Consider the following 10812-nt stretch of genomic DNA (forward strand, 5'->3'; position numbering starts at 1 on the left):
ACATGAGATGAGAATCAGTTGTGCCAGTTCATTGTATGGGAGCGGGGTTGAACCCGTGAGTGTTGGTAGTAGCTTCGGAAGAGCAGGACTAGCACTTAAATAATCCAGTCTTCATATTTCTTCACGAGTCCGAAGTGTTGCTTGACTAGGAACGGAGTTCCAATAGACAGTCCTGAAAGGATTAATTCCATAACCTCGATGTTGTCTCGCTCAACATTCAGCCGACCTCAGAATGTAACCTGAACGTTGAGCAAAAGTAGCATGTTTAAACATATTTTGGCGTGACGGTTAAGGCCTATCGATCTTTGGTCGCGAACGCGCAGGATTTGCTAACCACGCATTTTCTCTTTGTGGCCATGTAGAAGTCTAACCAGCTTGGACTTGCGAGGACGTAGCATCTGCCGCGCATCCAGTGGGGGCATTTCGTGAGCCAAAGAAGAAGAGTGACTACTCTGTCGCTTCTAAAGATTCGTTCATACAATCGGTACCGTTACCGAATTAAAACAGTCTAAACTAGTCCAGAAGGCAGCCTAAACACAGATTATCAAAGCTCCAAGACGAAGTACCCAGAGAAAAGCTAACAGATAGATTTTTTGTGGCATCCGTTCATCGTTGCATTTTTTTTTCTGTCGGTTTGACCCAGTTTTACCCTTACAGATTGTATCGCACTGCGAGCCGTTGAAGTTTGCGAAGCAAGAATTGGCACTCAAAGATCAATACATGGCTAACATCTAGTATCTTTCGTTGCGTAAGCAGAAGTGTATTCCAGATAAGTCGAAGACGATCTAGTTTTGAAGGTACGACATATTATTTTTATCACCGTAACTCATAATCGCCTTACAATTCTTCAACAAACTTGCGGTATTCTAAAGCTTCATGCGCAAACTGACGCAATCCCAAATAAATGTTCTTGCCCACGGGTCGGATAGTACTCTGCGGTGACACAAAGTCACCACCTTCAACTTCAATAGTCAACGCTGGCACCGTGAGGTTATACTGGAGGTACATGCCGTCGTCAAAGCATCCATAAGCTTTGTAGAGATACGCTCCAGTCTCACTCTGATAATGCACGTCGGGTTGCGTGGATAGCGCTCTGCGAACACTGTCTCCCAACGCACGCATCTTCGAACCAAACGGCTCAGCGCCACCGCCTGGTTGGTTACTAAATGGACGTAACACTTGACCCCCAAAAGTGTGCATGTCTAAAATTCCACTCAACGAGTCCAAATTTGTGATAAAGTCAAACAAACCCGCCGTAGACGGTTCACTAAGAGGAAAATCACCAGGATACGTCTCACTGTCCACATCGCTCGGATCAAGATTGAAATATTCCTCAGGCGGCCAGTTGCGATTCAAATCTACGCCCACTTCTTCGCCGTTTAACTTCGATAAATGGCGATTCGTGCGCCACATACGATCAACCTCCCACGTGTACTGGTATCCGTCAATATTCACAATAGGCACGAAATACCAGTCGAACTTTTCAAAAAGTCTGGTGGCAGCGTCGTTCCCAGCTCGTAGATCATCGAGCATTGCCGCCATCGTGTAAAACGTAGCAGCTCCCGCCTGCCACTCACGAGCATGAATCAATGCCTGAGTATACAAAGTCTTTTTAGAAGAATCTTCCGAAGTCGAGATTTTGAAAGCCGGGATCGCTCGTCCCTCGTACGTGACTGAAACGTTCTCGTACTTGGTGACAAACTGCGGATTCTGTTCCGTCAGTGTGTCTAAGAAGTCGAAAACCTCGTGCGACGGTCGGAAACACTCGAAGAACGGATTTTCAGTGTACACAACGTCACTCGATAGATTTTTCGTCAATTCTTCCAAGTATCCCTCTGTGCGTTCCAGACATGCCGTCACCTCTCCTCTGTCTTTAGTCACCACTGCTTCTTCGCTGTATTCCTTATGCTTGTGAACTTTCATCGGAGCTGAAGTCGTGGATATTTTACCGCGGATATGTTTGCCATTGTGGATTTCGGTGGTCGAGTGCAGTTCCCCCGCAGCGGCAAAAGCCTCGACATCCTTGTCGGAGCCCACCACATCTGCACGGACTCTGGTGTCTGCAGTCACGGCCTCGTTGAGGTCTTGGAGGGCCTTGATACTGCGGATATCTAGACGCGGGTGAGGGTTCTGCAGCGCAGCGTCCATTGCCGCTTTGGTGCCTTCGATACTGTAGCGATGTCTCGATGTTCGGTGGTGAGAGTGATGGTGGCCGGATGAAGTGCATTCTACCGCAAGAGGAAGACATAGTACCGCGGCGACGTATAATACCTTCCAGGCCTTCATACTTGACAGTGATCCTGAGGTGGCGATTGTCGGAATGGCGCTTGTCCATCAACAGCTCCGATAACAAAAAAAAAGATTTAGGTTTTTGAAACGATCTGATATTTTCGTACTTAATTCGGATAATTACGATGGTAGCAGGATTTTTGGGTTAGAAGGTTGCGTAGTTTTCACAAACTCCATGGTTTCTCGAACAAGCGCTTCCATTTTCCGATTCGAGATGAGACTTCGGAAATGTGGACGACGAGGCCGCTCCATCGTCTGTACAGAAAGAGGAAAATGTGGTTAGTGATTAATGAAGAGAATAAAATGTGTAGTTACGTACGAAGAATTCCTTGAATTTGTCCAGCACGACAAGTTGTCGCCGTTCGTGCTCGTGCTGCTGGTATCGAGCGATCTCGAGTTTAAAGCGGTATATATCGGATCGGAAGTTCTTGCGTTCTTCTCGCAGTTTATCACGAATTGCATTCCAAACAATCGGCGCTGGTATACGAGGACAGTCACGTAGCAAATCCACGACGAAGTACGACAAGTTTCCTTCTGCTATAGGCTGAAGCATATTGCTTCGACGCAGGGCACAATGACTACTACGTCTGCGGCCTGGTGTTATCGATCCTGATCGTTCACCATTATTTGAAATACTCATTCTGCGCGAGTGTGAAATTTGCACTACAGGCTCTTCGTCGGGGTCGTCTAAACCCAAATTTTCCGTTTGCGATAGCATATCCGCGATATCACTCTGAGATCCACTACCCGAGTATGATACACCGTTAGAGTATCCGGCAACTCGTTCGAGTTTCTCTTTCCAATCCATTAATGGTGCAAGGATTAGACTTGTTGTGTCTGTAATCAGCACGAAGCGACTGGCACCAGGTTTGAACACCATCAAGTAAGGCCTAGTATCACTCTCACCTTCTTCCTCTGCATGGGTCGAACCCAAATATACATTCGAAAAACCATGAGCGTGACATCGAAAGTGTTTCACCTCAACTACTAGACATTCTCCAGTATTCTCTGGGATCTCAGCATCAGAATCAGGGACTGCGTAGCCACGAAGAAATCCATCAGGACCCAACACGAATCGGGCGTTAAACCAACGCTTTTGTTCCGGTAAATACAGCAATTTGTGTAGTGGGACTGGTGCTTCCGCTGTCATAGTACTAATTGTTGATGTTTTTCTTTTTGTCGAGGCACTAGACACGCGAGGAGTAAATGGAACTGAAGGGGGATGGAAAATTCGCTGAAGATGCGGCATCTGAGCAATCGCTTCCATTCGTAAACGTTGCTCAACAGCCAACCACTTATACGCCAGACATTGCTCTCTAGCACGTACAACAAGCCGAGCATGACGCCACCAACGCTGCAGTAACATAATCCGTCGCTGCATTCTGCGAACCGCCATCGCGAATCGAACGTCGAACGAAAGACCCGAAAGGAACATCCTTAGCAGCTTCGCAGCTCGAATTTTTTGTTGTACTCTTAGACTCAAGCGGAAGCGGAACGTACTGCGAGCTATTAATGCTGCGGCTAAAGAGCGCATGGCATCTCGACTACGAACTTGTGTCCAGGACTCAAAAGTAAGGCGTTTGTAGCGCATTTCCTGGGCTTTACGAAGCCGATGAAGCACAGATGAAGCCACGAGCAGTCTGACCAGCTTCGTTTGAGCCACGGAAAGCACAATTACTGTACCCCATGCGCACGAAATAGTCTCAGATTCAGAATTCTCTGCGTTATGCACAGAACCAGTAGAACTTCTTCGTCTTCGAGCGTTATTTTCTTTACCAGGACTACCCAAACTCGTACAAAAGACCGAGTCCCGACGTCTCACTGAGCAGATTTGAGCATCTTTCGGCTTTATTTTCTCCTGTATCTGCGGTTGATTTCGTCGTTTTTGTCTTTGTTCAGCCGACATTTTCTCAATTTTTGTTTTGTTACGTGAAATATAGTCCACAGCAGATAAATTACCCGAAATTTGCCGAAAACGTTCTCGTCGACCTGGAAATCTAGCCGAGCGACTCCAATTAGGAATGCCACCTCCAGATTTAGAAACGCTATCTGCGGGACTTACAAACCCACTGGCTGGCACGAAGTAATAACTAGATACGACATCAACGGTAGCTGGAGGCACTGCAACTGAGGCTCGAGGTGGCGCGGCCGTCTCCGTGTGTCTCGGTAGTTGGGAAAATACGACTCGAGTAGACCTTTTGACAGTGACTTTATGATTGGGAAGATACTGGCCTGGACCAGGAGCGTGGTCATTGACGCCACCACCAGAATGTTCGGGAAATCTATCGGCCGGGCTAAATTTTACGCTCCCAGTTGTAGCTGGACGTTTTGGTATAACGTCATATTGTCCTGGACCCAGTGCAAAGAGGTTTGACTTGGCTGATGCACGCGATGACGTGGTTGTTCGATGGAATGCTACGCCACCTCCTTTAATCGATGTTCGAGAAGAGGCTGCGATGGACGCGGCCGGCGCTGCACTACGTGATTGTTTGGAGAAAAGCAGTCGGGATGACTCGAGCACACGCGTTCGACAGTAATTCCCGCTATGAGAATCGCGTTTACGTGGCGATCTGGGGGTATTTGACGCAGTAAGTGGATGGCGATAGGTTGATTCAAACGCACTTCGAACTCGAGATCGATATTCCTGAAGCTGTATCATCATAGCGTGAGATGTGTATGATATCGGTGAGACTCTCGGCAGTGGTGGTCGGGAAGACGACTCTGTTGAAGTTGAGGCTGACGCAGAGGCTTGAGACTGTTTACTGTTTTCTTCTTCGCGTGCGGCTTCATCGTAGCCATCCAGGAGCCTTGCTATCATCATTTTGGCAACAGGAACTCGACTTAGAAATTTTAGAGTGGAGTTCGTCAATAATGCACCTCTCAATGCATAAATAGCTATGAGAATGCGTTACAGTACGAATAGGGTGTTTTCTTTAGTATCTCCTAATTCGGTATAGTACGAGAGCTTACCAGCCCATGGCACAGCCATCCGCACGTCCATCTGAGCCAGCACACAGCACTCCAGTCTTTGGATCACGTAGAATGATCTGGCCACGACCGAACGTCGTGCGCTTGAACCCTTCCACTTCTTGGATGTTGTGGCCGAATTTTTCACGAAGAGCAGCAATCACGTCCGCTCCGAGATCTTTTTCAACCAAGACGGAGCTGCCGCCATCGCTTCTACCAGGTTTGGTAGGGCGGTCCACATCGATGCTAAAACGTGGAGCATCAAGCGCCTCCTGCGGGTTCATCCCATGCAAAAGCATGTTGCTAAGAACCTGGACGTGACCTTGGGGCTGCATGAAGCCGCCCATGACTGTAAAGCTCGAGTGTAGCTCTCCAGAGTCGGCAAACGTAGAGAGCCCAGGAATGATCGTGTGGTACGGACGTTTGTTCGGTGCAAGAGCATTGGGGTGATTCATTTTGGACCCGTGCAACTCGAAGTTGCAGCCTCGGTTCTGTAGAGTGAAACCACAATTTTTGGGTACAAGACCCGTACCGAATCCTTCGTAGTTGCTGTTGACCATGGACACAGCGTTGCCCTGGCCGTCAATGACCTGGAAACTCACTGTATCACAGCTTAACTCCGGACTTCCGTGCTTCGGATCGATTGCTGCCTTCGTACGATCCACCAAAGTTGCACGCTTTTTAGCGTAGTTTTCACTCAGTAGTTCCTTTACAGGCAGCGATGTGTTGTGTTCCATGTCACTCACGAACCACTTGGCGTCCGCAAAAGCAAGACGAAGAGCTTCAATCTGTAAGTGCACAAACTCTGCACTACCCTGCGGTGGCAGCCCTCCATCCTTCGTAAGTTGCGTTAGGATATTCAACGCTAACAGCGCCGTAATCCCCTGTCCGTTAGGGGGTATCTCGTGCACGTCGACACCTTGGAATTTCGTGTTGATGGGCGTCACAAACGTTGATTTGTGGTTCTTAAGATCCTCTAGCGTCATCACGCCCCCTTTCTCCTTTACCATGTCCACGATGGCTCGTGCAATACGTCCATCCTCATAGAACGCCTTCTTACCGTTCTTTACCACTTCTTCGAAGCATTTCGCCAGATTCTCATTCGTAAAAATCTCACCAGCTTTCGGTGCTTGTCCGTCAGCATTCAGCAGTTCAGCAGCATTGGGACCACGTAGTAGTTGACTCTTACCACGTTCCCAACTAGCCGAAGTCAACGGACTTACGGGAAATCCTTCGCGTGCCAAGCCAATGACAGGATTGAGAATTTCCGCCATACTCAGTGTCCCCCAGGCTTCCACCGCATCCACCCAACCTGCAACGGTACCAGGTACCGTGACAGCGTGGCCGTGGCCACTGGGGATCACTGTAGCGTCCTCTCCGAGGTCTTTGATCGCCTGCTCTGCAGTGAGAGCTGCCGGGCTGCGACCGCTTCCATTAAGGCCTCGAACTTGCTTGGTCTTGGCGTCGTAGAAGAGCAGGAAACAGTCACCGCCCACGCCGGTGGAACAAGGCTCCGTGACGTTCAAAGCTGCGGCGATGGCGATAGCGGCGTCCACAGCGTTGCCTCCTTGCTTTAAGATGCGCAGTCCGATTTCGGACGCCAAAGGCTGCGAGCACGACACCATTCCATGACGTCCGTAAACGGGGGAGCGAGTGCCGATGGAGACCATGGCTATAGAGCTTGATGGAGAGGGATTGACGAATGAAAGGGAGGGATATGGTGATTGATACACGTACTTCAAGATGAGTGTACATTTTGATTGGCGTGCCAGATGTGGGACGCAGGGTGGAGCGACCCACTTTTGGGTCAGTGGTCGGGTCACTTCAACTTGACCACAAAAGCCGCCAGATTGATGGCACCATAGTTGCAGTAGATTTCAGGAGAATGCTGAAAGTTGGAAGTAGGCTTCATGGTGCTCGCTTTCGAATTCGTCAGTTCGGGATCAAGACTCCAGAAGCTCAGGCAACGATGCCTTACACCCATGTGGCTAGACTTGTAAGAGCTCAACTGGGCTACTGGATGTCGTAAAAACTGTTACACTTGTGCTTCTATCTGTTTTTGCTACTATTAGCCTAGAAAGCACCAAGTCATCCAGATCAGACGAAGTGGAGTGCACAAATGCTACTGTCAAAAGCTGCCCCACTTACAAAACCCCACAGCATTATGCTGTAAGTTACGGTGATTGCGCTGTCAGCTTTGTCATCTTCGTACCTATTTTGTTTTTCTTATGTTGTTGCACGAATTACTTGTAGACCAACAACGATGATGAACGTGGTTCAACTGGTTACTTTGAGACCAACAACGATGAACGTGGTGCAACTGGCTCGCCTGCGCAAGTTCCGTGAATTCTTGAAGTTTGATCACCCCAGTATTATATTAAATTGGTAGAGGTGAGAGAGCGTCTTGGGGCTGGCGGGGAGAAAGCGAAGTGAGCTGGTCTCCCCGACCAACTGCTCCCAACAAGCAGTAGGTTGAGAGATCCCCTTTATTAATTAATATAAATCTCTAATATGATATCTCTCTATCTCAATACTTTTGATTATTCGATACACTCACCCCTCCCTCATTCGATGGTTCTTCATACTTGATCAATCGGAACTTCAACATCCTAACTGTCTTGTATTTCCGGTGCAGTGGCTCCGTCCTCGTGTCTTATCCTGCTGCTGTTGCTCCCGATAGCTCGCACAGAGCTGCCACTCCCGGAGTTTTGTTCAGTGCTGATAACTGCGTTTGGAGAGCTCGTCGCTGTTGATATCCGTGCAGAGTCGTCTCGTCACAGCTTCTTGGCAGCGCCACGACTCGCTTACTACGAGGGTCGTCTAGATGCCTAGGACGCGACAAAAACGCACGTCGATCAACAGGTCCACGCCGGCCTCGAAACCTTGCTGCCTTGGTTAGTCGCCGCACTGTCCGAGAGGTTCGGAATTCTGCTACTGTCGCGACTTGGCACATCTGGCTCATCAGCGACCGAGCTGGATCCCCTACCATGGCTGTAACCTTCTCGAGTCGCTATCGAGTGAGGTACATCGTTGCTCCTGGGCGCACTGAAGTCTCGTATACGGCTCGTTGGATCTTGGAAGAGGATGGTTTGGGCGAATATCTGCAACTGGTTGATGATTATAAGGCTGAAGGTGGGCCCTAAACTTTCGAAGAGTATGTTGCTACACGTTCCGACTCGTTTGCTTTCGCGATTGGCGACTCGGCTGATGGCCACTGCGGCTTCCATGCCCTCGACCGAGGTGCGGTTGTTCTCGAAACCTCCTCTTGGTTTTGTTGGTCAGCGGTTGAAGACCTGTACGCTGCGCGGGTAGATGCTGGTCGAGTTATTCCTGCGGATGGTGCGGTGTGGACTACACTGTTCTCTTTTGTGCGCGCTCGCAACCGAGCGATGCGTGCTGTTGGTAGCGCGAAACTCAGTGAGTTCACGTTACAAGTGAATTAACGTCAACAGGATGTTACTGGTCCGGGTGCTTGTCTCGCGCTCGAGCACATTCTGCTCGCTCCGGGAGTATACCTCTGCGCCGGTTATCACTCCGGACCTTGCCGCCGCTCTCACGCCTTCTTGCCGGAAGTTACGACCGGCGGTCGGTTTGCTTCTGACCGCGATGTCCACCGGCAGCCACTTCTCGAGCTCGCTTACCCTTGGCTTTGATACGTCCAGTTTGTTCGACCGTTGCTGGTTCGCTCGTAGGTAGGGATAGCCTCGGACTGCATATCTGTATAAAATTCGAATTCAGCATGCCAGACAGCTTAAAAGTTGAACTCAGTATGCCTTGAACCGTAACTTAATTTACCGACGGGTCCGTTGAAATACTCTGTTATCCTTGGACACTTGCTGTTGTCGTTTTCTTGATCTCTGCGGCGTCTTATGCTTGCATAAGATCGGTCACTTGGTGTAAATTCTCCAGTGGCTCCCACGTCGCCTTCGCCTCACCCACCGAATGAGGTACTGTACGGTTCCTTTGCGGTGACGCTTGTTGATGACTGCTTCCACGATCTGTCCAACCCTGCCGTCATGTAGAATTACCTCTTGAGGTCGCGAGAGCTGTGTCGGAGACTCGTACGGCTTGAGTGAGCCGGTGTTGAAGACAGGATGTAGCTTGAGCCCGGGCGGTAAGTTGATCTCGTGCGCGTGGCGATGTACCTTGCGCATGACGGAGTAAGGTTCAATCCACTTGGGACCTAGTTTACGCGAGTTGGGAAATCCTATGTGTGCCGCGTCCAAATTGTTCGTACTGAGGTATACTTGATTGCCGACGTTGTAACTTCTGCTCCTTGCGCCCACGGTCGTACACGTCGGCCATCCGAGCTTGAGCTTCTTCTAACGCGTCTTGACACTGGAGAAGTACAGCTGCTTGATGTTCCACGAACTAAACGCCTTGACGCCGGCCTCCGCGCAATCCTTGACGACTTGTCGCAGCAACAGCAGAGAGTGGGTTGTGGGAACGTAGCCAATGTCGGCTTCGAATTGAGACATCTTGATGCTCGAGTTGACGGCTGAATTGATGGTAAACTCTGCGTTTGCAAGGTGCGTATCCCAGTCGCCCTGCCGCGGAGATACGAAGCAGCGGAGATGCTCTTCCAGTGTTCGGTTCGTTCTCTCCGTTCGACCATTGCCTTGATCCCGATATGCTACCGTCAACTTGAGCTTGGTTCCAACATTGTTGAAAATTTGACTCCAAAACCCAGAGATGAACTTGGTATCCCGATCGGACACGATGTCTTGCGGAATACCGTGAAACTTCCAAATATTGTCGATAAACAGTGTTGCAACTTCTTCAGCAGTAATCTTTTCGTTGTCGCGATGAAATGCGAACGCTTGGTCAATCGATCCACAACAACCCAAATCGAAATCCTCCCGCTCTTCGTGTCTGGTAAGTCCGTAATGAAACCCATTGAAATCGAACGCCATCTTTCTTCTGGAATCTGAAGAGGCTCCAATCGACCAGGTGGCTTCGTCAATCGAGGCTTATTCCGTCTGCAATCTTCACAATCAGCAATGTACTTCTTGATTGTACGGACCATCCGCGGCCAATACCAGTCAGCGCGTAGCTTCAGGTATGTGCGATCTGCGCCGGGGTGCAGGTTGCTAATCGACTGGTTCAGCTTTGGTAAGCGAAAATGACTTGTTTAGTGTATTGTGGTATTTTACACGTGCTTTGGTAAATTATAACAATTTTAGAACAAATTTGCTAAAATCGTAATTTATTTTAGAACTTTCAGAACGGTTTAGATCAGTTTTGTGGATGCTGGGTAGTCTCCATTTTCGCAAAGTGCTTTGTAGTGCGTAAGAATGCCGTTATAGTCTATCAACGGCCGGTTCTCTAGTCGCTGGTCCTCGAGCCTAACTGCGGGGGGGGCAGCTTACTGAGGTGACGCAGGGCGCGTCACTGGGCTGCTCTCTAGTTGTCTGTCACTTCTTAGAGTAGGTGCCATTGTAGGCAACACACACTGTAGTGGCAGTCGACGTAAGAGCAGTAGAAGAAGTACGTAAAACACAGTAAGTGCCGGGGCAAAGCTCGACAGGACCGTGGTGCTCTGGTGTGGGGCAGTGG

At 49.4% G+C, this 10812-nt stretch overlaps 5 protein-coding genes across 5 annotated transcripts; 1 reads left to right on the top strand and 4 right to left on the bottom strand.

Annotated features, from left to right (window-relative positions):
- Window positions 1–763: 763 nt before the first annotated feature.
- Window positions 764–2351, bottom strand: PPTG_08006 (hypothetical protein). Its single transcript, XM_008902905.1, has one exon. The coding sequence runs from the start codon at window positions 2284–2286 to the stop codon at window positions 838–840; it is 1449 nt and encodes a 482-aa protein (XP_008901153.1). The 5' UTR covers window positions 2287–2351; the 3' UTR covers window positions 764–837.
- A 58-nt stretch (window positions 2352–2409) lies between these two features.
- On the bottom strand, window positions 2410–4309 carry PPTG_08007 (hypothetical protein; the record flags this gene model as incomplete). The annotated part of the gene is made up of 2 exons (XM_008902906.1): window positions 2609–4309; window positions 2410–2544 (listed from the first exon to the last, which is right to left on the bottom strand). Exons 1-2 carry the CDS (start codon window positions 4193–4195, stop codon window positions 2410–2412), a joined length of 1722 nt encoding a protein of 573 aa, XP_008901154.1. The 5' UTR covers window positions 4196–4309.
- A 789-nt stretch (window positions 4310–5098) lies between these two features.
- On the bottom strand, window positions 5099–6978 carry PPTG_08008 (gamma-glutamyltransferase). Its single transcript, XM_008902907.1, has one exon. The coding sequence runs from the start codon at window positions 6924–6926 to the stop codon at window positions 5256–5258; it is 1671 nt and encodes a 556-aa protein (XP_008901155.1). The 5' UTR covers window positions 6927–6978; the 3' UTR covers window positions 5099–5255.
- A 260-nt stretch (window positions 6979–7238) lies between these two features.
- Window positions 7239–7741, top strand: PPTG_22304 (hypothetical protein; the record flags this gene model as incomplete). The annotated part of the gene is made up of 3 exons (XM_008903340.1): window positions 7239–7252; window positions 7329–7425; window positions 7510–7741. The coding sequence occupies 3 exons, from the start codon at window positions 7239–7241 to the stop codon at window positions 7600–7602; spliced, it is 204 nt and encodes a 67-aa protein (XP_008901588.1). The 3' UTR covers window positions 7603–7741.
- Window positions 7742–7909: 168 nt separating this feature from the next.
- Window positions 7910–8245, bottom strand: PPTG_22305 (hypothetical protein; the record flags this gene model as incomplete). The annotated part of the gene is made up of 1 exon (XM_008903341.1): window positions 7910–8245. The coding sequence occupies one exon, from the start codon at window positions 8243–8245 to the stop codon at window positions 7910–7912; it is 336 nt and encodes a 111-aa protein (XP_008901589.1).
- Window positions 8246–10812: the final 2567 nt, after the last annotated feature.

Source organism: Phytophthora parasitica (assembly GCF_000247585.1).
Source record: "Phytophthora parasitica INRA-310 unplaced genomic scaffold supercont2.15, whole genome shotgun sequence".
In the NCBI taxonomy this organism is placed as follows: domain Eukaryota; phylum Oomycota; class Peronosporomycetes; order Peronosporales; family Peronosporaceae; genus Phytophthora; species Phytophthora nicotianae.